The sequence below is a fragment of the Meleagris gallopavo genome, chromosome 11 (assembly GCF_000146605.3).
Source record: "Meleagris gallopavo isolate NT-WF06-2002-E0010 breed Aviagen turkey brand Nicholas breeding stock chromosome 11, Turkey_5.1, whole genome shotgun sequence".
Classification (NCBI taxonomy): Eukaryota; Metazoa; Chordata; class Aves; order Galliformes; family Phasianidae; genus Meleagris; species Meleagris gallopavo.
In genome coordinates, this window is record NC_015021.2 from 23,481,465 (window position 1) to 23,508,847 (window position 27,383).

Genomic DNA, 27,383 nt, shown 5'->3' on the forward strand with positions numbered 1-27,383 from the left:
CTTCACGTAAGGAAAACGTCTCCAACAACTGGGGTCAGCTGTTCGTGGCATATGGTGAGGAACCAGTGCTGCTTCATGTTGATATGGGGTAGGTCATAGTCCGAAGACAAATCTGTGCTTGTCTTTTCCATTATGTTTGGACATTTGGACAGGCCCCACCTTTTGAGACAGATTTATCCAACAAGTTTTCTTGAAACACATAGATTCTACTTAGAAATGCAGAGATTCTCAGACTTCCAAAGCATCTGTAAGGAAGTGCTATTCTTTTCATTCACTTTCTCACTGCCAACAGACAAACTATCTGCGGTGCAAGGTAGGGGCTGAAGGGTATCATTAGAACATTTACTACCAAGGCCTGCTGAAATTAAATTTCATGAATACCATTAGGAAATGGGACAGTTTAGAAACATTACTGCCTGCTGCACGCATTTTCTCTGTATAGGAGGGAGAGCAGCAGGTAAAAACTGATTTTAAAAAGTCATCTTTTACTTTTTGTCACCACAGCAAATACTGTAACCAGGGTTACCTATGGCGCACACTACCAAGTTTACTTCTGTTGGCGGTTCGGCATCTCTTCAGGTTCTGAGTAAACACATGCACTCATTACACGTAACAGCAGGAACTTACTTTAGGAGACATCTTTCAGCACAGAAAATTTTCACAAGTCAGCTTTGATATTTGACCAGAGACACATGCAAGACAAAGCAGTTTTTTTACACTGCAACACAGTTTGTCTTTATCCCATGGATAAACTGCTAGTGGCAGTAGTCTGAAGATCAATCTTTTTTCCATTATTATCCTTTTGCTGTGCATCATTCTGAAAAATAAACTCTCTGCTCTTTACCAGTCCTTGTGAATTGATTTCCATTGGTAGGCTTAAGGAAGGCAGGCACACAGCCATGCTGTCTATTAGATCAGTAACAATAAAGCGAAGCATCTCACCTGTCATCTCCTCAGCTTGGGATTTGGTGCTTTCTGACCTCCAGAACACACTTCAGCTGTAAAGGTGTCAGCGTGATGGGCAGGAAAAAATATTAGCAGTATTCTGGTCTTCCTCCCCCCCCAGGTTACGCATACAGACCTGGACTGATTCAAGCTTCTCCTCAAATAAAGGAGCAAACATTAAGGTTTTCATTGCAGCCCAGTCCCACTGCACGGCGTGTTATCAGCACGCAGCTCTGCGCTGCGACACACGGTAAATGCAGGTCAGTGTTACTAAGGGATGTTCACAATTGCACACCACAGATCTTTAAAAATACTTCAACTGCACACGCCAATAAAGACAGGCAAATACAGAATGGATTTAAGTAATGTGAGAGTTAAATAAATTCCTTTTGATACTTAAAGTGGAAAACATGTTTATTAACATTCTTTCAAGCTTTCCTTATTCAAGGCCATATAAAAAAAACTCTGCATTTGGATTATACATGTTTTGTTTCTCTCTACATAGTTACAGAGGCATTGTATATAATTTACTTTTCTCATGATACACTGGTAAGTACTGAGCTTTGTTAATCAGGTATTTGAAAAGAACAATTTGCCTATATACACAGTTTATCAGACTAACGTAGCATAAAATGCTCTTCAGTAAGAGGTATATGAGTTGAAGATCAATAGAATACTTACCTAAAATTCTATGTGGAACAAAACCTCCTCTGTTTTAGTCACCCCCTCCCCCAGCTCCCACATCATCACTGAACAAACAGACCATTCGTCGCAGTAGCAAACAAAGCTAAATTAACGTGTTAACAATGGATCTTATTTTGTGAACTACTTTAAACTAAACATATATTCTAAGTCTCTTTATCCTACGAACTGCTCAGCAGGACAGCTTACACTCAGCTATCGTGGCAATCTTCAAAGAATTATCTGGAATCACTACTTTATGATGAAAGTGGAATCTCTTCTGCTTTCTTTTGATAGACCAGCATATAGAACCTGTTCTACGTTTTGTTTTTGATAGCGGTGACAATTTTTAGGAAAACTCTACACAAACATGCAAATAGACTTTTGTTGGGCTGAAGGGGTAACACATACCGTACGCATAATAAATACTGCTATCAGTATGACCCAGCTGTAGCTACAAAATTGTTTCCATCTAAATCCCATTTCAGCAGATACTAACGTCTGAAGTAGCCTGTGTGAGATTTTTATCGATATATGCTATTAGCATTATTCATTAGCATTGTGGAGTCCAGTTAAACTGTCTTGAGAAGACAAAGCGTGACTGAATACCTGAATCAAAAATAAATCTACCTGTAATGATTAAACAAACCATAGAACAACTACATAAACCGCTCCTACTGAAGAAACCAGGTGGATTAAAATGTATTACCTACATAAACGTTTGTGTTGTATAGCCTCAAGAACTCTTTTATTCATTCACTTTTCGTCACGAGTAGTCTCAAACAGTATTTGTCACTCTGTAATCCCTTTCATCATTGGGCTGGAGCTGAACTACTACACTTTCTTCATTCACTCCATTTTCTGCATCGCTGCTATCAATATTGTCATTGTCATCTTCCTCGTACTCGGAGGACTCGGTCATATTCTGATGGGAATGTGATTCTGACAGAGCCCCAAATGACTGAGTGCTAACTGAGGCTAATGGTCTAAGCAGGGGGGTATTTTCAGATACTTCGTTTTCTTCTTGGCTGCTGTCTGTCTCAGAGTCAGAGTCCCCCTGAGAAGGGACCACTTTCTGCTTACAAACAGGACACGTTTTTTTTGTCTTAGTCAACCAGGGGTCCACACACTTGCAGTGATATGCTGTTAGAAAACAAAAAACGTGTAATTATTACCTAATTAAGAAGGACAATTTAACAGAAACAGAAATCTAGCAGATTAAGTAAAAAAGGAACATTATAGAATTTAACTCACAACTGAGAATTTTACTTAGAAATTCTCTGACAGTTGGACTGCCCATCCTTATGTACAAAACACCTAACAGGTGAAGATCTAGGACCTAAGCAGTAAGGCAAAGACTCATTACTGCATGGATCTGACAGCAGTCCTGCAATGGGCCACGTTTGACAAAATCACCACCACTGAGTTCTGAGTGCAGCCCAGGCAGTGCTCTACATGGCTTGAGGACAGGCTATATCCGATCATTCAGCCTCTCTGTCACCAGTCATAAAGTTACATGGTTTGATTGTCCTGGAGAAAGTGAAAGCCTACTTTTATGTATGTAAATGGGAACTCCAGAATCTGCTTCCCTGTTCAATACAGACATTTAGGGGACAGTGTCAAGCTCAACATTTTTTTCATATACACATCCAGAGAAAAATGCAGAGTGGTAGTGTTAGCCCCTTTTTCCTTTCAAAAACAACAACAACAAAAAAAGCTCACTCTTTTCCCAATTTCCATACTCAGTAAAATAAGTAAGTAAATAAATAAATATTACAAATCTAGATCTCCAGACACAGCATTTTAGATAGTTATTTTAATGCAAACACCAGACCTGAGGTGCAGCTGCTTACCATGAGAGCACGGAAGGATTCTGAGCTTGTCTCCATCCTCGTATTCATCCAGACAAATGGCACACACATCATATTCGTCTCCTACAGCACATATGAGAATCATTTTAACTTCAGAAGATTTGCAATGGGACTTTCCCAACATGCACAAATAGGTTCTCTTTCTGTTTCATTATTCTTCCTGTCCTTGCAAGGGGCAGGTTCTTAGGTGCTACGTTGTTAATTTACTATCTGTATTCCCTTATTAGGGCTACAGCTCATTCACTTTCCCATCACATAAATAAAAATAAAAAATGTTTTCAACTGGGAGAAGTGTTCTCTCTGCAACAGTCAATCATTCTTATTAAAAGAAAGATGAAATTATTTAAATTTAGGATTCATGTTACCACACAGGTACTAATAACTTATTCAGAACATTTTAGTGAAAAAATAAAGAGAAATTTAAGAGAAAAAATAAAGCAAAATAAATAAAAGCTGTTTAGTTATATGAGAGAGTTTACATCATTGTGCCACTAGATACAATGTTGTCAGTACTGACATTATGTAGTGCTGTGGCATATGATATGACCAAACTGTAAACAATTTTTAGCATTTTTTTCCCCCTTTTAAAGGATTTTACAATATGGTCTCTTATCAGCCCAAATCCTTTCAATTGGAAGATGCTGGCCCTCCGAAGCTTCCATTTACAGCAGCAGTTAATGTCTCTTTCACACAGAAGTTAATTGCAAACAAAGCTGTAAAACACACCAAGTCTCAGCATCAACATTCTCTTCAGAACATGTGTGCCCTGAGTATTCCAATTCAGTATTTACATAACACTTGTCCTGTCCTCCTGTCCCAGGCACCACTGAAAAGAGCCGTTTCTATCTTTCTGCACCCTCCCTTCATGTATTCACACTGGAGGTATTCTCATGAGCTGTTCTGCAGGCTGAGCAGTTCCAGTCTCAGCCTTTCTTACAGGAGAGATGCTCCAGTCCCTTCTTCACCTTAGAGGGCATTTGCTCAACACAGCCTTCCAGATGTGAACTCACCAGTGTTCATGTTACTATCACTCTCCTTAGCTCTGAAATGAAATCCCACAACTTCACTGTTGCTTGGTGGAGGTACCGTAGTGCAACAGAAACTTCAGCATAACTTATTCCACCTGCATGTATGGATATGCTGTTACTACGCCATAAGCGCGTTAGACAGATGATCTTTGCTAACACAGTCCAGAACCGCAGCAGCGAGCCAGGGCTGCACTCCCCTGACAATGGCCCACGCGGAGATGCCCAAATCACAGGGTGCCAGAAAGAAGTTAGGCTGGCTCAGCCCATCATCCCATTGCATCCTCCCTGTCACATGACCAGAAGCACGTGCCAACAAACAGAGCTGCAAGCTTTCTTATCACTTGACTAACACACATTTGGTTGAGGGACAGGCTAGTTCCAGGATCAGGTGATCCAATGCATGTTTGTACATCCCGTCACAAGTGCAGTCATCTGCTCCACATGTGGTACTGGCATGCCTGCATCCACATTATCTGGTACTCACTCAGTAGCAAAGGGAAGCACCAATGATATATACGACCCACTCTGCTGAAACGATGGACACCCCAGATACTGCCCAAGAGATCCCAGGGCACGCCTGAGAGATTTGTTCACTGGCAAATGCAACCTACTGTAGAGAACCTGCTTTAGCAGCGAGGTTGGACTTTACGACCCCCAGAGGTCCCATCCAACCCCTACAGTTACTGTGCAACAACACACGTTCAGAAAAAATGACCATGGTAAAGCAACTGTTTTCTCAACAAGGCCTATGGCTCAAGTTCTCAAGCACAGAGGCCAGGAATCTGACAGCATTTTGGCTAACTGCAACAAAGACATTTTCCTTGTTCTCATCGAGGCCTTGTATCCAGCCAGGCCTACCTCATCCCAACTTCACAAGGCTTCTTTTACTGCACAGTAGGTTCGAACGGGCTCTGAGCCCAAGGGCTTCACCTGCACCTGCCAAACTCATCAGCTGAAGTCCATCTGCTGAATTTCTCTAGCTTCATTACCTGATCCTGGCTTAGGGTAGGAAGGCAAAGCTGACGCAGCAGTGAGCCTCCTCAGCACTCTGAGGCCTGTACACTTTCTGTGTGTCTCACTGCCTTCATCGCTACTTTCCAAATTAACTTCCAAGTTCCACCTCATGACTGCACTGCAGTCACCTCTGCTGCTGCAGACTTTCACAAGCAGGCATGCAGGTTCTTGTTAATCACTGGTGAATTTGCACTGCCAGTGGTGGTGACTATGTTGACAAGTTGCATTTTGTAGCTGAGAATTTGCTCTATCAAAAAGCATTATTGTGTTCTTTGTGTCTGTTGCAGTTTCCATGGAAATAAATAGGAAGCATTACTTCTGGAGCAACCTATGTATCATGCTTAAATAAACTGCAAATGAAACAAAAGTCTTTTACTTGACATAAATACAGTGTTTTCAGAAATAGAATTATCCATCACATATCTATCACAGTTGTCTGCTGATGAGCACCAAAACGCAATCTGCCAAGACTCTGGCAGTTTTCTTTATTAAGCCTACACTGTACTGTGCAATCAGGCAAATGGGTCAGTAATGAACAGTAATTAGACCAGTTATAATCCCATTTGCAGGGAAAAAAAAAAAAATCAGTTTAGGAATACTACAGAACTGTAATTACTCTGGAACAGATCTTTAAAATCCATTCAGATACTACTACTGACCATTATTTCTTCAATTTCTACATCTATCAATCCACACACAAAGACATGCACATGAATACTCAACAGCCATGATACTCAAGTATGTTTTTGCTAAAAAACATTTATTTATACAACCTATTACTTATCACAGAATCACAGAACTGTAGGGGTTGGAAGGGACCTCTAGAGATCATCGAGACCAACCCCCCTGCCAAAGCAGTTCCCTACACCAGGTCGCACAGGTAGGCGTCCAGGCGAGACTTGAATATCTGCAGAGAAGGAGACTCCACAACCTCCTGGGCAGCCTGTTCCAGTGCTCCGTCACCTCACCGTGAAGAAGTTCTTACGCACATTCGTGCAAAACTTCCTATGCTGCAGCTTATGTCCGTTTCCCCTCGTCCTGTCTCCACATACCACTGAAAAGAGACTGGCCTCACCGCTATGGCCGCCACACCTCAGATATTTATAAACCTGGATCAGGTCCCCTCTCAGTCGTCTTTTCTCAAGGCTGAACAGACCCAGTTCACTCAGCCTTTCTCCATAGGGGAGATGCTCCAGGCCCTTCACCATCTTTGTGGCCCTCCGCTGGACTCTTTCCAAGAGATCCCTGTCTTTTTGGTACTGGGGAGCCCAGAACTGGACACAGTACTCCAGATGAGGCCTTGCCAGGGCAGAGTAGAGGGGGAGGATCACCTCCCTCGACCTGCTGGACACGCTCTTCTTAATGCACCCCAGAATGCCATTGGCCTTTTTGGCCACGAGGGCACACTGCTGGCTCATGGCCAACCTGTCGTCCACCAGGACGCCCAGGTCCCTCTCTGCAGAGCTCCTCTCCAGCAGCTCATCCCCCAACACACAGAGCTATTTTTCCCCCCAATGTACACACAAGGCTGACTACCCAAAATTAAGCTCTTATTTCAGACTTAAAACACTTAACAGCTCCAAGTCTTGAGGGTATAGCAATTCCAAAATCCCATACAAAGAACTTTATAGAAACCACAGGGTATAACATCTATTAGCTATCTATTAGCTTTCAATGAAAGTGCCTAGAATCTTCTGTGACATCAGTATTGAGGATAAAACTCAACTGCATATATAGTTAATTCACTTGCCACAATAATTTATAAAATCATTATTCAGAAGTTCAGTTCCACGCTCATCTCAGTAGAGCTAATCAGTAGGAAGAGCAAATATCTTTCTTTTTAAAAAGATGCAAACATTTACCATTTTTTGATTCAGTGCAGTCCTTTCTTCTTTTTGGCAAATATCTGTTTCTTTCCAGCACACTGTCAAACTAAATATATTCTCACAAAGTATGGATGTTTAGGATGTTTACCTGGTACCTAGCGGGTGTCTGCTGTACTCCACTGCCCACAGAATACACAAATTTGTCCAAATGCCAAAGCATGTTTTTCCGAGTAGGATATATCTATATTACGTTACATGGACTGTAAGTAATTTAAGTATCACATGAATTAACAACATGCACTGAAGTCAGGAGAATTTTCATAAGCAGTTAACTTAAGCTTAACTTGCAAGTGCTCATAAGTGTAATTGTGCTTTGGAGCCAATTGGGGAAATAGTCACTTAATGATTTTACATGATGCTTTTTTAGCTTCTACTCTAGCTAGCAGCAGTGTATCAGAAATAACTTCTTTACTGTAAGGCTGATGGAGCACTGGAGCAGGTTGCCCAGAGAGGCTGTGGAGTCTCCTTCTATGGAGATACTTAAGACCAGCCTGGACACCTACCTGTGCAACCTACTGTAGGTACCTGCTTTGCTAGGGGGGCTGGACTCGATCTCTTGAGGTCCCTTCTAATCCCTGCAATCCTGTCATTCTGTGAACTTTCAAACACCAAATTACTTAACACTAAATAATTTACAGTAGATGAATAATTATTGTTTGAGAGAATAATAGTGCTTTCTAAACACTTTTTTTAGGCTGATTTAGGACCCAACTTAATCACGTCCATCAATATTAACACAGAATCACAGAACATCCTGAGCTGTAAGGGACCCACGTGGACCACAGAGCCCAGCTTGACTCCACATAGCACCAAAATATCACATCTGAGAATAGCGTGCAAATGCTCCTTGAGCTCCTGCAGCTCAGGGCTGTGACCTGCTGCCCTGAGGAGCCCATCCATGCCCACTGCCCTCAGCTGAGGAACAGGAGGGAGCTGCAGGCCACCATGAAGCCACCAGTGTCATCCTCTCTGGGCTGAACAAACCCAGGGACCAGTCCAGTCCTCACACTCCTTGCCCTTCAGACCCTTCCCACTTTTGTAGCCCTCCCTTGGGCTCTAATAGCTTTGTGCCCTTCCAATATTGTGGTGCATGGAACTGCCCACAGTATTATGCAAACTGTGCTGACACCATTCTGTGCAAAACTGCTCATACTAACATAGGCCAGGTGCAGAAACTCTTGAAGAAAGTATAGAAGCTTTCTGTTCTGTTTTATGTAAATCACTGAATGCAATCATTACTTGGATAAGCCAGGTTCGCTTTACGACCAACTGAGCTCTGAACAATTCATATTGTGAAAGATTCAGCAAAAAGAAAGAGGAAGCATAAGGAAAACACCAAGTAAGTTATTTTCATGCACTTGCTACTTAGTCATATAATCCTGAGATGGTTATTGCACTGCACACATGCACACGATTATCTGACAAACACATTAAATGACTTTCTCGAAGCCACATACTGATGGATTTCTTGTTCTTGGATTTTTCTTTTCTACTGTTCTCTTTTTTTTTGTATTTTTGTTACAATTAATTTTCAGAGGGAATCACTAAGAGGAAGCAAAGTTAATATTCACTGGCTCATGATAATCTTTTTCAGAATTAATTTTAAATCCGTAGCAACAGATCATTATAGCATTATCACTTTTAAGGGTTTTTTGGGGTCCAGTTGGTTTTTTGCTTTTTTCCCCTCAAATGAGGCTAACATACAGAAACCTGCATCCACTCAAACTGAACACCTGCTTTGCACAAACTGACAGCAGCGTTATTAATAATGCAGGGTGGCTTTATCAAGGGCAAAGAATGGTAAGCAGTTCTATCCTTGAATCCAAGCATATCCTCTAATGTGGTATTGATGCCTGGGCAAATCCCTGTTGACATGTGTTACGTAGAAATCAATTCAGTACTCTTTCCAGCTTTTCTTCTCATAGGTTGTAATAGATCATTCATAAAAGCAACTGGATGGTAAGATTTTAAAACAATATAATTTTTTCTACTTTTAAAAGCCAACAGACTGCTACAGAGAATGACGCAGGACATTTTAAAAATTTAATTAATAAAATAAACTTGCTACAGATTTATTTCTTATCTCATTGTTCTGTCTTGAATACAAATAATTAAGAATCACAATAACAAAAACTTTGGCACTCAATTTGAATCACTCGCCCTCACAAAAGTACTGCAATTGAATGAAAGGAACATGCCTTTGGAAAAGCAGTTCATTTAAACCCACGAGACAGCTTTGCTTTTACACTGTCTATAGCATCAGGAATCTTACATACCATTAGTTTTTATCCAATTCTAGATAAATTACAGGTATAATCTAGCACAGTGACTGATTGCTGTTGTCATTGTTAAAGAGAGAGCAGCAAGGAAGATTTGAGGAATTTCTGTACAGACTTTGTGAAATGTTTTCACCCACAGCACACGTGTGGTGTCCACTCCACTTCTGCTGAGGAAATGTTAGAACTCTATTCCAGTGAGAGCAAGGTCAAGATACCTTTTTGTGTGCACTTTCACCCAAACTCCATTATTATTTCTCACATACTCAAAATTATCTCCAAAATCCCCCAATTACGGATTTTTTGTATTCTAATTTTGTATGTTCTAATTAGACCAAAAAAACAATCCACTTGCCTTTCTTAAATTTGTGTATGGGAAGTTTCTTCAGCTGATCCTTCCTCAGCCGATTCCTTCTTGCCCTATGTCTGTCTTGCACAAATTTTGTGATCTGGAAACATGAGACACGAGGAAGACAGTGTGAATGGTAAGTCAGAACAACAAAAGAACAGTAAAGATTTTGACTTGAGAGCCTTTGTCAAAAAAGGAACTGATGCTCAAGCTGAATCACCTCTTCTCTCATCTCAAGGATGAAGACAAACAAAGCCTAAAGGACATCCCTGATTACCACAGCACTTGAAAGGGAATATACAGAAGTTTCTTTGGAAAAGAAGAAAGTAAGAATAATATTCTCTCTATGAAATAGTGGCTATTATTGCAATCTCCTACTGAGGTATAGTGGCATAGAGGCATAATTCAGGGCTAAATGAAATTTATAAAGCTTGACTAGTTTTGCTAACAGCAGTTTTAAATTATGATGAGTTCTCTTTGAGGATTATTCCCATGTTCATCAGTCCTGTTTTTACACTGCAGTCTGGGGAACAGGGTAGAGATTTACTTCAATTGTTTCCATTTTGTTAGTAGTCCTTACTCCCATTTCCATTCAGTTTCTAATCCTGACATGTAACATGACTTTGTTTTTCAAATATGACAAAAAAAGTGGCCTTAACCAAGGCAAGCACGCTGACAAGTGGCTAAACTGTGGCTGACAGAAGCACAGTGAACACTGATATTACAGAAATGTTTATTTCACATTGCACAAGTAGTCTTCCCTTTATACTTACTCAGAATTTGTATCAATAGGATACCACAACTTTCAAAGTCACATATTAAATAAAAGATTGTTTTAATTCAGAGTAAGAAAAAAAAAAAAAAGTCCAGCTCTTAAGCTCTTAAAAGCTAAGTTTAAGAGAATCTGCATCTATGGCTTCTGCTCAGAGAAATCACTTGTGCCCTGAATGCAAACACTTTAGAAATTTGTCTCATCCCTGCAATATTTTTAATACTGCATCTTGTTACAATCAGAAAGTCAACACAATGGAACAGTAATATAAGAGATGTAATGACAAAGGGACTAATGCAACAGAAAGGTGCTAGAAGGAAAAAAAGGATTGCTCACTGGTCTCCAAAGATCTAGGCTCACAGGGTAAAACTCCACAAAGGAGGGATCTCCATAAAAAGATCCTTCCCCAGTGGCAGTCAGCCCTTAGATGGAGGCTAAGGGAGGTGCAGCCAGGCTGCACCCCTTCCACTCACACCACTGAATTGTCTTCACCTGAGCTCCCAGGGCTCACCGGGTCCTTTCCCCAGGTGCTCCATTAGTGGTTCAGGTGGGGACTCAGCAGTTACCACACACATTTGCTGTGGCAAACTGCTATCTTCAGGATGAGAGGAGCACCTGCAGTTCTAAAGATCAGTCTTGTGGGATAATGAGGAATGGTTGAGGTCAGAAGGTCAGTGAAAACACTGGTGGATTTTACATTTTCTCTAATTGATCACTTCTCCATGGTTTTTTGAGAGCTGCCACGATTTTGACTCCAAACGTGCTCATGAATTTCAACCAAATACACAACTGGTAGCGTAAGCAACACTAACACAGAAAGAAATATTTCAAGAAAATTTTATGGAGCAATTGATGCCTTTTTTTAATCAAAAGAATTAAAAAATCTCGCAATTTGGGCAGAGATCATGGAACCATAGAATCACAAAGGTTGGAAAGGACCTCCAAGGTCACCCAGTCCAACCATCTATCGATCATCAATATTTCCCCACTAAACTGTGTTCCTCAGTACCTCAACTAGATGTTTATTGAACACTTCCAGGGACGGTGGCTTCACCACCTGCTGTGCAGCCCAATCCAGTGCCTGACTACTCCTTCAGAGAAGAAACTTTTTCCTAATATCTAACCAGAACCTCCTAGGCACAACTTGAAGCCATTCCCTCTCATCCTATTGTCAGTTACGTGGGAGATGAGGCCAACCCCCACATTGCCACAACCTCCTTTCAGGGAGCTGCAGAGAGCCATAAGGTCTCCCTGGAGCTTCCTCTTCTCCAGACTAAACAATCCCAGTTCCCTCAGCCGCTCCTCTTAAGACTTGTGCTCCAGACCTCTCACAGCTTCACTGCTCTTCTCTGGACACACTGAAGGCCTCCATGTCTTTCTTGTAGCGAGGGACTTAACGCTGAACATGGTACTCAAGGTACTCCAGTGCCAAGTACAGGGGGATGATCACCTCCCTGCTCCTGCTAGCAACGTGCCCAATTGAAATCCTCTGTAGGTAGCATATATGCTGCAAGATATATACTGTATACTGTAATAGGCTCTGAGCTTGCTGGCTATTACTATACCTGTGCGAAAAAACAGCGCGAGACCCGTCTTGTGGAACAGTGAGACTAATATTAATTAAGCAACACCAGGTTAGCAAAGTGGGACTCAGTGTATGAGAACGCACACTGTTCTTTGTGGAGTGAAAAGGGAAAAGTGCAGTGATATGAGTACCAGTGAGGCCAGTTCTCTGTAAGCAGTTACACAGTAGGTAGAACCTCCTAATGTCTCCTGACTTTCCTTTTCCAAAAGTCTCTGATTATCATACTAAGAACAATAAAGAATTACAGGTAACAACAGTACAGTTACATACAGCACACGAAGCTTTCACTGCTCCTTTACTATATCACCTAATTTAACTTCAGTAAGTGACAATTCTATGACTATCTGTTTGTGAGAAAGGATGTTACTAAACAGAGGAACTTACCATAAATATGACAATGAGAATAAGGCAGATCCCTACTATTATTAGAAAAGGGATTAAGTAGTACTCCAAAGGAAGACTGAACTCTGGGATCAACACAACGTGGCCACTGTAGAGAGAAAGATAACAGTTTCTAGAAATGTTAGAAAACAATGAAATGTGAATTAAAGAATAAATACAACAAAAGAAAAACAACAACCAGGATTAGTACACATTTCAGTGCAATCAACAGCAAATCAAGTCACAAAATAACTTACCCCTTTTCATATGTAAATTCTTCTTTAAGAGAATTAGCTGATGCTTCCCCAATGAAGACAGAAGGAATGTCTATCTTCTTTAAAATTTCAACTGTATAAAAAGGAGAATAATAAAACCGCTGTTATAGACACTGTATGGGCACTCTTAGGATGTTAAAACTCAAACATTATGACACTCTCGCAACAGGAGGATATATTTTAATGTAATAACACAGACTGATGCACATGTATGCTAAATTTTTTTATGTCACATAAGCATGTTTTTCCTACTGAATAATTTACAGGCATTACTGCAGGTATATATAAATCAAAATTATTAATTGCATTTAAAGGTAGCATAAAAAAAGTATTCTGACAAAAACAGGCATCATCAGAGTATGTTTAACTAGAGCATTAGTTCTTACTGAGTCATGTTACATATTATCCAAAATTTCAGGCAACTTACATTTTATGATCTGGTATGTACATTTTAGTCACATTCTTTCGTTCTTTCCACCCTAACCATTAACACACACATTGGAAAGGTCAAAAAGCAGAACAAATTCCACATCTTTACTTCAGTTTCAAGAAACCAAATGGAAGTATCTCTCCCTTTTCCAGTTACTAATGAAGATTAATAGTAAGCTCAGAGGATGAAACTCAAATGAAAAATTATCTAAAGATAAAAGTCCCTATTCTAGAAAATTTACTTCCTAGGCTTCAATCTATGTTTATCTGCACCTCTAAGCCAACATCAAAGTATCCAGGTTCCACAAGCAAAAGCACACATCGCTCTATGTCTCTTCACTCTGCTCAAGTGTTGTATCTTGTTCTACAGTTGATTTCAGAGTGAAACCCGAAAATAAGTTTCACATGCGTTGAGCACTCATTAAAACCATATTCACATAGCTTTCTGGAATACTCAACTTCCACTTAGTTTGAATGTTAATTTCCTAGTATGCTCAGTAGTGTTTCTACTTTGAAAGAGTTTTGATTCTTCCCATTTATGTTCTTGCTGCACATTCAATAACCTTCAAAAATCAGATAAAAAATAAAGAAACTCCTTAGAGAAAATCAGAACAGTGTTTTAGACAAAAAACACATACCATAAAATCAAAACATCATTTTGACTACAGAGTACAACAGTGTTCTGAGTAGAACCACTCCAAGAAAGGTTAAGTCAGAACAGCTAGTAATAGAACAAGCTTTCCAATTTAATCAGAAGGGCTTTAAACAATAGTTGTCAGGGCAGGGCTCCTCAAACCATTCCACTTTGAGGCTGATGATGGTGATGGATGCCTTGGACCTGGAGTTGGATCACAGGCCAGTAAAGACAGCATCAAAGGTGCAGGATAAGGGAACTCCAATTGGTAAATCAGCCTCAATGGGAGACCATCTCAAATGCCTGTACATCAATGGATGGAGGATGGGAAACAAGCAGGAAGAGCTGCAGGTGTGCATGTGCTTACAGGACTATGATGTCATTGGCATCATTGAGATGTGGTGGGATGGCTCTCATGACTGGAATGTAGGAACAGACAGATATCAACTGTTTAGGAAAAACACGCAGGGGAAAAAGGGGTTAGGGTGTTGCCCTCTACATCAACAACCAGCTGGAGTCCATGGAGCTCCACCTAGGGACAGATGAGGAGCTTATGGCTTAGGGTTAAAGGGAAGGCAGAGGAAGCAAACATCGTGGTGGGAGTTTGTTACAGGCAACCCGACCAGGAAGACCAAGTGGATGAGGCCCTCTATAAACAGATAGGAGCAGCTTCATGTTCACAAAACACAGTCTTTGTGGGGGATTTCAGCCACCACAGTATCTGTTGAAGGGACAACACAGCAGGGCACCAGAAATTTTAGGGGTTCCTGGAACACGTTGATAATTTCCTCTTCCAAGTGGTACAGAAACCCATATGAAAAGTTGCTATGCTGAATTTTGTCTTCACCAATGAGGAGGGGAGCGTGAGTAATGTGAAGCTAAAGGGTAGCCTCGGTTGCAAAATGGGGAAGACCAAGATCCTTTGGGCAAAGATGATGCATGGCAAGCTTGCTACTCTGGACTTCAGGAGAGCAGACTTTGAACTCTTCAGGGAACAGCTTGGCAGGGTGACACGGAACAAAGTCCTGGAGGGAAGAGGGGCCCAAGAAAATTGGTCAGTATTTAAGGACAATCTCCTCCATGTCCAGAATCAATGCATCCTGAGAAAAAGGAAGGCAGGCAAGAATGTCAGGAGGCCTCCATGGATCAACAAGGAGCTCTTGGACTTACTGACATACAAAAAGAAGGTCTATAGGGAATGGAAGCAGGAATGGGTTATCTGGGATTATTACAAAGAAGCTGTTCTGCAGTCAGGGATCAGGTCTGGGAAAGCTAAAACACAGACAGAATTAAATCTAGCCAGGCACATAAAGAGGAACAAGAAGAAATTCTACAAGAAGGTACATCAGTGACAAATGGAAGGCTAGGGATGATGTGGGCCCTATCTAGAAGGAAAGTGGAAACCTGGTCACAAAGGATGCAGAGAAAGCTGAGGTGCTCAATGACTTCTTTGCTTCAATCTTCACCAGCAAGGGCTCTTACCACACCACCACACCACCCAAGCTGCAGAAAGCAAAGGTAAGAACTTTGAGAAGGAAAATCTGTCAGCTTTAAGTGAAGATCAGGTTCAAGACCATTTAAAGAACCTGAAGGTGCACAAGTCCATGAGACCCAATGAAATCCATCCACACGTTCTGAGGGACCTGACAGATGCAGATGCCAAGCTACTATCAATCATATTTGAAAGATCATGGCAGTCTGGTGAGGTTCTTAATGATTAGGAAAGGAGAAATATAACGCCCATTTTCAAGAAGGAAGTAAAAAAAAAAATCCACGGAATTACAGGCCAGTCAGTCTCACCTCTGTGCCTGGAAAGATCATGGAGAGGATCCTCCTGAAGGCCCAGCTAGTGGGATGTGTCCCTGCCTGTAGTGGGGGGTTGGAACTAATGATCTTAAAACATCCCTTCTAAGCCACCCTATGATTCTGTGATAAAACTGAAAAATTGAAAAATACATACATGCAATATGTATTTCATGTAAAGTAAGAATCCACTTGCTCAAGGAATAGAAAAATACATGCAGCAGTGCAAGAGCAAAATGAAACAACTAAATAGTTATATTCTGAAATACGAGTTCTTTCCAAGAGCGTAGGGGGCTTTTTGGGTTTGCTGCCTTTGCTATTATCCACATCAATCACATAAACCTATCTCATAAATCAAACCATTTAACTCAGAAGAGCTGAACTATAAATTAAAAGACACATTCAAGAGAACATACAAACTTAAGATCACAAATAACACATAAGTACATATATGTTCTTATCCCGACAGTTCTTATTTTAAAGCATTCAATGCAGGAACATTTTTTGTTTTGGTAGTTGTTACTTTTAATGTCTGTCTTTGCCTATTTGTTGGCGTTTGTTTGTTGTTGTTGTTGTTGTTGTTGTTGAAGTCACAGTTCATCATCATACTTTGAACAGTAATACTCATGTAATACTGTACACTCTGGTAGGTGAAATGATTTTCAAACAGGAGAGAAGAAGTGATACCTGTACTTACTGTCGTTGGATCCCATGCTTATGAGGTCATCAGAATCAACATTGTGAACTATAGCTGCCTTGTATCCAGCTCTCTGTGCATTTAAAACCTGTAAGCCATACAAAGTATTTGTTACAAAGAACAGTACTTCAAAATACACCAGGTATATTTGCAGGAAGCTATAAACATTAGCACAATTTTGTTTTCGCTTACAAAACAAGTATCACCTTGAAAATAAAATCATCCTCATTACCCAGGGCCCCAAAGAAACAAACACTAACTGTGCACTAGAACTAAAGAATTAACTCATTTTTAGAATACATATCAATGATATGATGATACAGATTCAGGAGATGGTCTTTTATTGCATGGTAACTTTCCACTACAAGAAAATAGCAATCAACTCTACCCAACAATTACATTCTTCAGAGTGCCATCTGTATAATAATATTACTGGCAAGTACAGACACCTTGAGAAGTTACAATATTTTTTTTATATACACACATACATTTTATATATATATATACACATACATACATATATATACACACACACACCCACACACACACATATATACATACATATACATACATACACACACACACACATATATATACATATACATATACCAGTTTTAGGTGTAAACATAAATGCATGGCTGGATTTTGGCCAAAACTATGATGCAATGTTTAACAGTGTATTTGCTGGTGTATGGGGCTGCTGAATCACGGCCTGAACCTTTGATTGATCACCTGAGGCGAGCAATGAGTCAGCCACGGGAGCACAAGTGAAATCACCTGTGCTGCAGGAAGGGGTGGAGCCTGGCTGCACCTCTCCTAGAGCCATTTAAGAGCTGACTGTCAGTGGGGAAGGATCTCTCTGGAGATCTGCTCCATCAGGAGTTATCTTGTGAGCCCAGGACAGGGTGAGTGACTTTCTCTCATTTCTCCAATATAAATTATATTAGCCAAGCTCCTGGATATATATACAGATGATATACACCATCTGTATATCTATTGACTATATACCATCTGTATATCCATTGATTAAACAGCTGGGCTTTGTGCCCAAAGAGGAATAGTTTTAATATACTAAGATATCATTTATTTAAATGACATAAAAACCAAGATTATTCTAAGAAAGTGCGCAGCACAACTTTCAGCTTACACTGCTAAATGTTTCATATGTAGAAAATACGCAGCGATCCCTATAAGAAGTCAACAACACATCTCAAGATCCTGAGTCCAGACAGTAAGCGCAGGCTTGGGAAACTTTTTTGAGAAAAGAATTGTGCTAGAGTTCGAAGCATAGTATCCCCCTATTGACGAGCTCATTCCAGTTCTGATCACCAACACAAACAGCCGTAAATATCAGGTATACAGCTGAGAAGACAAATTCCCAAAGGCTTTTAATTGCTTCTACTTGTTTCCAAACTACTGCTATTCTCCTACTGATACATGATTTTTCCTGTAAGAAATCACTAGATGTGAAGATCTCCCAATACTCTCATTTCTGACCCAGTAAAGATTCATACACAACAACAATAAAGAAAACCACCAAAGAAACAGTTATGGCTCTTTATTGGTAGCCTTAAATAAATAAGGAATTTCCTGCCACAAATACCAGAGCTAAATGCTGTAACATGTATGCAATTATATAATGCAATGCTGCAATGACATTAACAACAATCTCTCAAGATTCTGCGCAATAGAGATGTGATTCTCCTTTATTTAACATCAGAGAGAAAAAGCTGAGGTTAGAGTCAAAATGCCATCTTAAAATCAATTAAGGAAGTTGTTTCTAACAAACAAGCACTTGCTTTTCTGATTAAAAGTGTACTTCACTACAAAATTTCTGACCTGTTCCATTAGCATTAATACTGTCTCATCAGTTTAGGGGCAGCTATCAGATTGGCAAAGACAACGTGTAAAAAGTACATTATCATTAGCTATACCTTTTGCCAGTAAGCCATGCAGATGTATCATGACAAGATTAGAAGTATAAAATACAAAATATTCCAGAGCTTGATGCAAAGTAACACAAGCAGTGAGACTGTACCTCCTGTGGAACCTACCATCTGGGGAGAACTTTAAACACAATCTCACATAACTAAATATATTACACAGCAGTGAGTATGTTTGGATCTCCTTTTCATTTAGGAAAGTCAGAATGAAACTGAACCGTCCTGCCTTTCTTAATGCATAGTTTTTTGCCCCATATTAGATTAATTTTCAAGAAAACCTTATACTCTAGCCAAACAGAAATCATTCTAATTTTGTATTTTTAAAATAATATACAGAATACTCCTCTTCAAAAGCAGGTTGATCTTTTAATATTATAAATACTTGACAATATCAAGCTGTTCTACTAACTGAAATAATTCCCATCCTGCCACTCACAAACAAGTGCCTGTTTTTGCCTGGCACTGTTTTCTCCTCCCATCAACTGTGACCCTATCATTGTTCATGGGGTCTTACTGTGAGCTGCAAGAAGGTCCGACTATAAAAACAAAAACAAATCATTAAAACTGCTTACAGATTTTAGGTCACATCAGTTTCCTAACCTCCTCTGTGATCCCTGGCTACTGGCACAAGAAAAGGCAGCAAAGGAGGAATATGGACTTTTTACACTGACAGAGACAGAACGAGGTGGAATGGTTTTAAATTAAGAGACAAGGTTCAGGTCAGATGTCAGGAGGAAATTTTTCACTCAGAGGGCAGTGAGGCCCTGGCACTGTTGCCCAGGGAAGCTGTGAGTGCCCCATCCCTGGAGGTGCTCAGGCTGGATGGGGCACTGGGCAGCCCAAGCTGATGGGGGGCTGCCAGGCCATGGAAGAGGTGGGGACAAGAAGGACAGTAAGGTCCCTTCCAGCCCAACCATTCTGTGATTCTATGATTTCCCTTCAAGAAAAGTAAATACTGCTAACAGATGCTTTATATTACAAAACTGCAGCGCCAGTCACCTTTCTTTGCCACACGTGCTGGCTCATGAACAAGTAATTGTAAACTAAACCATAACGAAAGGCTTTATTTGCCTTAGAACTTTTGTTCACACAAGAATAAAATTCTCCCTCCCTTTCACACCAGTATCAACCCTGCTATTAACTGTGCTTATTTTTCTAAGCACCATCAAATTCTTAGAAAAATAAATACAAAATACACATTACCTTGATATCGAAGTTGCACTCGAGCCTTCGAATTAACACAATAAAAGCAGTGGACGAGTTGTCTCTCAGTGGAGGGGGGGCTATAGGCTCACACGCATTCTCTGGTTTTGAATTTATTAGGAAACCCTGAAAAACAGTAACAGAATAATGTCAGCTTTGTGTCTCTTTAGCTGAACAAAACGGTTTTCAGACAAATATAAGGAAAGAAAACAGTATTTTCAAATAATAGCTATGCAAATTCTTACTATCAACTCAGTTCTACCACTGTGAGATTTCTGCTACATCCCTATTAATTTTTTATCAGAATCTTTGTATCTATAAAAATATTGAAATCCGTAAAATCTGAAAGTTAAGAAAGCTGTTTTTTCCACTTATTTCAGCGGAAGTTCCTAACTTGGAGTTTGCAGTACTACCCTGTACAAAAAGGACCATATGCACTACATCAACATTGTGGAACTACTGTCCTAAGACATACTCAGAATAATAATAAAACTGAAATGTAAAAGAATTAACGCTGGTTGTGTATAGAAAGAAAATCCAGGATAACAAAATGAAAATGTTATCTGTACACAGCAAGTCTGATCAAATCTGGTCATGCAAACCATTATTCCCCATATAGATTACACTTTAAGTGCCACATGTGTAGAACTCCCCTTTGAATAAAGCTCACTCATCACCATCTATTTGAGAGAGAGAAAAAAAAGGCAGTCCGGTCTCAAGCACAGTTATGTCACAGGATATGCTTCTGTACAAAGCTGTGGACCAAACTTTCAAAAAATCTGAGGGATGTAGACACAAACTCAAATTGTCACAGGTCAGCTCTGCAAGGGAATTATCCATGGGTGTCATCACAGCCCAAGGCCCACGCAAGATTTAATTTAGTCTGTAATGACAATCGAAATGCAAAGGAATTGTTGCACTTGAACTCATTTTTACTTCTACACAGGTGACCACATCTATCTTAGTTAAGTTCCAATAGTTAAAAAGGTTAGAGGCCAAGCTCCTTACAGCTATTTTTGATGTATTAAATTGGCTCACTCCTAGGGCAAATCACTTAATCGCTCTGCTTCTCAATTTAGTCAGTAAACAATACTAGCTTTACCTACGTTTCTCCCCATAACAAATCTCGCTAGGCATGAAAAGAAAGTCCTGTTAAAGCTTCATTTGCAGACAAATTTTTATTGTTAGACAAATTCTTACATTAGTTTATTCTTCACTGTGATGAGGACACCATACAGTCGAAAAGCAATCCAGTCTTGTATGACCACATCAGCTTCATTTTTGCCTATTTTTTTTAACTCACAAGCATTGCAACACCAACGATGTCTCACAGCCAGATCTTAAGGCCTTCCATGTCACAGACAGAAAGAAATGGAAAGCAGCTCTCTGCCCTCATCTGCTATTCATCATCTCCACAGGCACACAAATTATGTTTACGGCTTAGAACTCTTACACAAAATAAATGCAAATACATCTTAATCAGAAATATTTACTCATACACTGTTAAAAGCAACGGCCAAAGGTACTGCATTGAGCCTGACTCTCTGCAGCCACTTCTGTAATAATAATAATAAATAAAAATAATGAAGGGTAAACTTTGTATAAGAATTAAACTGTTTGGATGGCTATGCTAAACCGCCTTTCAAGATGATAATTTCAAGTACAGAAGAGCCAAAAAGAAGGTTTATCTGGAATGAACAACCTTACCAGTCCTGACTGTCAGAATGTGATCCTACAGAAGGTAAATGGTTCACATCACTGCAAAGATACTTTTATCAGGCAAGCAGAAAACAGGCAGCATAAGCATTTTCCTGGAATTGACAGTATTTGGAAAAAGCTTCAGCTACAAAATCTCAACCATAAACTTATGGTATCTCAGAGGATAATTTACTTATTACCTCCTCTATTTTATTTTATACAGAGGAAAGTGAGGTTTTTTCTTTACATCAGTTACTTACTACTGCCATCAGAATGTATGGATGTCTACTACCTTAGCCATCCAGAAAAAGCAGAACTTGTCTTTTCATCACTGCCTATGAAAGCTACATTTGTTCATCCTTCCTCATAAACAGGACCCTTCCATTTCATCTTCAGCAAGATCTCCCTATTGTGAATTTCATTCATCTACACACCTTACATTTGAAATGTGTAAACTACAGTAGACATGCAGAATAGGACATGGATTTGTGTTTTTATTTGTTTATAAAATACCTTCAGGCCTTCTGCTGGAAGTCTGTAGCCAAATCTGGCAGGTAGATCATCAAAGGTCTGGGTTCCATTTTCGAAGTTATACTACAAGAAATAAGATTTAAAGAAAATTCAGGTTTGCAACGGGATGGAGCCCTGGGCAGGCTGGTCTAGTATTAAGTCTAGAGGTTGGTGGCCCTGCCTGTTTCAGGGGAGTTGGAAGTTGATCCTTGGGGTCTCTCCCAACCCAAGCCATTCCATGATTCCATGAACAGGAGTAAAAACAAAAACAAAAACTTTTGTTTATTTATTTATTTTTTAAAGACTAAAATATTTATCAGAGATAGGACCTTTTGAAAGCGCATCAATGAAGCCACAAAGTTACTTCTGCACTGGTCGTTCACTCACATAGCAACTTCATTCTTTTCTTATCCAGTTGTCAAAATAAGGAATTATTTAGTAAGTAACAACCCTGGGCATTAAATCTCCGCCTACAACTCAGATATCACCATATTTGTAAAATAGAAATCAACAGCTCTACACTTTTCTTTTACGCAAACAATGAGCTTTCACTTCCAAACAGAGGAATACTGTAAAGACCTTAAATCAGTGGAAGCTTTGTTTCCTCCTTCCTCGTGACATCTTTCATAGCTGTATGAGTTGCTTAGCAATGGAGAATCCAGACAATAAAAAGTAAAGAACATGCATATGCTGAAATCTCTTCTCAATATAAGTAAAAATCAATAAATGAACAAAATTAGTTTCCTGAAAAAGCTGTGATTCTACAGTAACTGCTTATTGTATCATAAAACTGTTACACATAATAGTCAAGAAAGAATCACAATTACCTCAGGAGAAGGCATTTCATAATTCCAAGATTTAGATATGGGAACTCTAATTAAAATTTAAAAAACACACTATCATGATCTATCTTAATTCTTTCAAAGGAAAAAGATTTGAAAAAGATTTCAAAGAAGCTCCCTTTCCACAGACTTTACTAAGGTGGAAGGAGAAAAGGTAGCAATGGAGCTTAGCTCAAAGGAAAGGCACTTGTTTTGTGCAATCAGCCTGCTTCATACAACCTTTCCCCCGATCTTCCATCCTGAAATCATGCAGCATAGTGCCAGTGAGCTGTCCTCAGCTTTCACTCATTTACTACCTTCACCTGAGCTCATGTCAGGCATGCTATCCCCTAAATTAATAACAAGTTTCAATTTAAGCTAAGAGTCAGGTAAAAACATACTTATTTTTATCCCTCGTGAGAATAAAGAAGCATAAACACAAACCTAAACCAGTAAAGAAAGAATTTCTTTGCTTGGCAGACCAAAAGATTTGCCTGGAACTTTACCCTCCAGACAATCATTAACCCAAGAAGTCTTTCAGAATCATAATCTATCTGTATGCCTTCAAGTCTCCTAACCATTTTACTGTCTCCTTTTCAAACAGCACAGGTTTAACAGGTATCTGCTTCATCCTCTCAAATCCTGCTTAACAGACATTCTCAAAATAGACCAGTCATTACCCAAATATCCCAGAATAAAAACCACTCCATTTTTCGATTATTTTAGAATAGTGCATACTGAAGCTTAAACAGAGAAATTAAAGTAAGCTTCAAAATATTTTTTCTAAGATAGGAAGTAGTAAGCATAAAAATAAATTTTATTATGAGCAGAGGAAATGTGGGCTAAGTTAGAAGGAAAAAAAAAAAGATCAAGTCTGGAGTAGAAATCAAGTTTAACATTTCACTACACAACGTCAGTGTCACAACAGCAGTTATCTACCTGTGCTGCTGCTTAAATTTTTCATCTACAAAACATAACACAGAGCAGTAGCAATTTCATGACCCAAATAACACAACTGAGTATTCATGAACCCCACATTACCACGATCTTATGTACTTTTATTTAAACATTTGCTTCAAGGGTTTTCACTCCATTCTCCTAAATTAAATGACATGATATTAACACATATTTTGGATGTCACTGTGACTAGCAGAGAATACAGATATTACAGCATATAGACAGAATTATTTCAGTGGAATAGACTGAATTATTTCTATCCTACAAACGCATAGCTTCCTCTGTAAAAGTACAAGATAAATAATGATGGCCACTGCCAATGGAGTGCGCATTGTAGCATAGGAGCATCCTTAGCCTTAACACTGAGTGTTAAGTTCAGCCTTACATCACAAACAACACAAAGACTATTTAAAACCTGAAAAATATTATTCTCATTATTTAAAATATGTATATTTGTAGGTGCAGCATACACAAAAGCTTTACTGACGAAGCTCCAGCACAGACATAAATAATACCAGCCATGGGCAGAATATTTTATTTATTTTATTTGGATAGAGGTACCCTACAAAATGGCATCCACCATCAAAACTTAAATTGCTATCTAAACCAAATAAGAGATTTATAACATGCCATAGAATACATGTTCAGATTGGAGGTTCTTAAACGACTTTAAAGGAATGAAGTTTTTTCACCATGGGGTATCTGAGCACACACATCTGACAGATCATTTGAAAATGGACGGTTTATTCTGGTATGGAACTGAAGCCTTAAGGCAACCCTCTTCCAAACAACCCATTACTCAGTAACAGATTAATTTAGAAGATGATTCAATTCTACAGATTTCACCTGAGGAGAAAAATATTCTCACACTTACCGCTAAAATATCTGCCTCCACCGGTAAGAGATTCAGGAAAGCAAACAGCTGAACAGTCACAATAGTGTATATCTGAGTGGCAGACAACATCAGCATTCCTATTGACAACAGCATATTTCAATATCTGTAAAACAGGGAGGGGGGAATAAATCAAGCCTTGTAGCAATACTTTCCTCTGTCATTTTACTGAGCTCTGTCAGCTAAAATCTATCCTCTAAAAGAGCAAGAAGATATTCTGTCTTCACTTTTGAGAGATAATTTTTAATTTATATTATTACTTTAGAGAGAGAAAAGAAACCCATTTACCAAGAGCATGTAACCTCGACAGGGCTGCCTGTGCAAAGCAAAAGTTACAATAAGAGCACTTCAAAAAGCTTCAGGGACCAAGTGGCAACGTAAGTGGTACAAAGAAATGAGCACCCACATGTTGTTAATTACCCTTAGACGTTCTTAATTTTAATATTCAATTCTTCTAACACAAACATAAGCCATCAAAATTTCCTAAGTGCCTGAAGTAATTCTACGAAAAACCATTTACTCTGAACATACACTTGCAAAGCTAATTTCAGTAGGCATCAACTAACAGCAAATGTTATTAATTCCAGGGAGTGAGTAACGCAACTTGTGAGGGGATGGAAACCCAGAACTCAGGTGGGTCAGTCTTCTGTGAAGCGTGAGCATTTCTGAGACCTTTAAAAAACAAAGACAAATGCTCTTTAAAGTATTCTCGTATGCTTATCAACAACTCATGGCATTAAGTGGAAATTAATTCTGCTTTGTTAATAAATTTTCAGCAAAACTGGCAGCAAAAGGCACAACTTATCTCTTTGAAAGCAGGAGCACGTTTGTAAACAGAAACAGTTCTTTTAAAGTGCTGATTTATCATTAGTCAAAGAGGAAAAGAAAAAAAAAGCAAGACGAAGCAGTAAGAGGAAATAAAACCATCATTTTGGTATTATGCCTTGCCATACAAACATGGCTTACCCATAAAAATATTAAAAGTACAACATAAGGGCCTGAAAACCTTTCTTGTACCAGCAATGATACTTGCTTCCCTGCTGATGCCACTGACTTCATCCTATTAGCCCCACAAAAACACAGACGTGTAACGTGGACCAAAGCTGCAGTATTTGATAAATCCCTTTACACTCAGTGATGAACGGTGACTCTGGAAAGCTTTCATCCAAAATGCTCAATGCTGTGGGCCAGTAATCCACTGCCACTTTTTTGGTCTGTAAAATCATCAAGAGACGACTGTGTGAGATTCAGTCACAGTAAGCTGAAAATTCTGCTAGCTACACTGGAAAATCAAGCACCCAAAAACTTGGCAGGAGGGCAAGAGAGAGAAGGAGGTTTCAGTCCTCCATAACTGACTTCAGCACTTCAGGGCACACTGTCCCTGCACTGAACAAGACAGGGTTACGCGGGGAAAAAAAAAAAAGACTGATCAAACGATAGTTATTTACATACAGAGGCACATGGGCAAATGGAAGGCACACCACTGGCCACAAATGCAGTACCTCCTCACGTCTCAGTCCTTGACTTTATGCATAAGATGCACCTTTTAATACTTTTTACTTCAAAGATTCCTACCGTTTTATGTTTTCCCCATTGTGTGCAGTTATGTGGGGTTTGACACAGCTTTAACTTACACTGTTGAGAAATGCAAGCTGAACTTCAGGATTGGCCGCTGAGAGCAGTACTGACATTTCCAGGGGGCAGAAAGCAGAGCCCTGCCAGCTGCCCAAGCTCCTTCCCCAGCCCTACAAGTTGCATGTGAGGGGCTTCCTTCCTGTGCGGTGCTCCCAAAACCAAAGGCTGGCTTATTGCCATGCCAATATACAAAATTAATACATATATATATACACACACACACACACACACATATATTTATATATATAAAATTAAATCAGTGTTTGGTTTCTCTGCCTCCTCACTTATTTTATGACTTTGGTAAACATTGTACTTTCTCAACTTTTATTTGGCAAAACAGAACTCATCATCAGTGGACAATTTCACCAAAGCGCCTGTGATACATGATCTGCTTCAAGGAAGCTAATCTATATGAGCATTTTATAATTCTTTAGGAGTATTTTGACTTGAGAGATGTTTTCTAGATTTGGATTATAAAATAACTTCTTATAGCTGTATTATAACTTACAACATGATAACAACACTGCCGTCTGCAGAACATCTCAGAGACCACAACCGCTTTCATTCCTGCACCTCACCCTCTTACAGCCCCACCGCCCCAACCAGGTGCAGCAGAACCACGGATTCCACACTGCAATCCAACCGGACCTCCGACATCATCTGCTGGATACAATCTTCAAAAAGAATGACAGAATTCCCTCAGGAAGTTTATTCCAAACAAAGCTACAAGAAGAAAGGGCCAACATATTTTAAGCTTAATTTTTTTTTTTCCCCATTTTTCTTCAAAGACCATCCTAAAACAAACCTCTTTAGCATAAGGAAGAGCAATGGGGAACGACCCCCACTCAGCCTCCCCTACCACCCTGCACTACAGTCAGACATGAGGGCACCGCCTGATCATCAATGCCTCCCAGAAAATGTATCCTCAGCCACAGCCCCACGACTACATGCACAGCCAATGGTGGTTAGAAGCAGGAGGGAAGAACCAGCCTCTCTTCTAGATGCCCTTCCCTGCAAAAGCAGAACTTGGCACCAAAGATCACAACCTCTGCTCCCCCCAGACAAGTTTCAGCTGACAGTTTCTTCTTGTAATATTGC

The 27,383-nt window shown here is 39.7% G+C and overlaps 1 protein-coding gene across 1 annotated transcript; it reads right to left on the minus strand.

Moving 5' to 3' along the window:
- Positions 1–1,341: 1,341 nt before the first annotated feature.
- On the minus strand, positions 1,342–24,778 carry RNF13 (ring finger protein 13). The gene is made up of 9 exons (XM_003209262.3): positions 24,633–24,778; positions 21,984–22,064; positions 19,773–19,898; positions 16,627–16,714; positions 13,046–13,136; positions 12,792–12,897; positions 10,057–10,150; positions 3,480–3,560; positions 1,342–2,769 (listed from the first exon to the last, which is right to left on the minus strand). Exons 1-9 carry the CDS (start codon positions 24,744–24,746, stop codon positions 2,405–2,407), a joined length of 1,146 nt encoding a protein of 381 aa, XP_003209310.1. The 5' UTR covers positions 24,747–24,778; the 3' UTR covers positions 1,342–2,404.
- Positions 24,779–27,383: the final 2,605 nt, after the last annotated feature.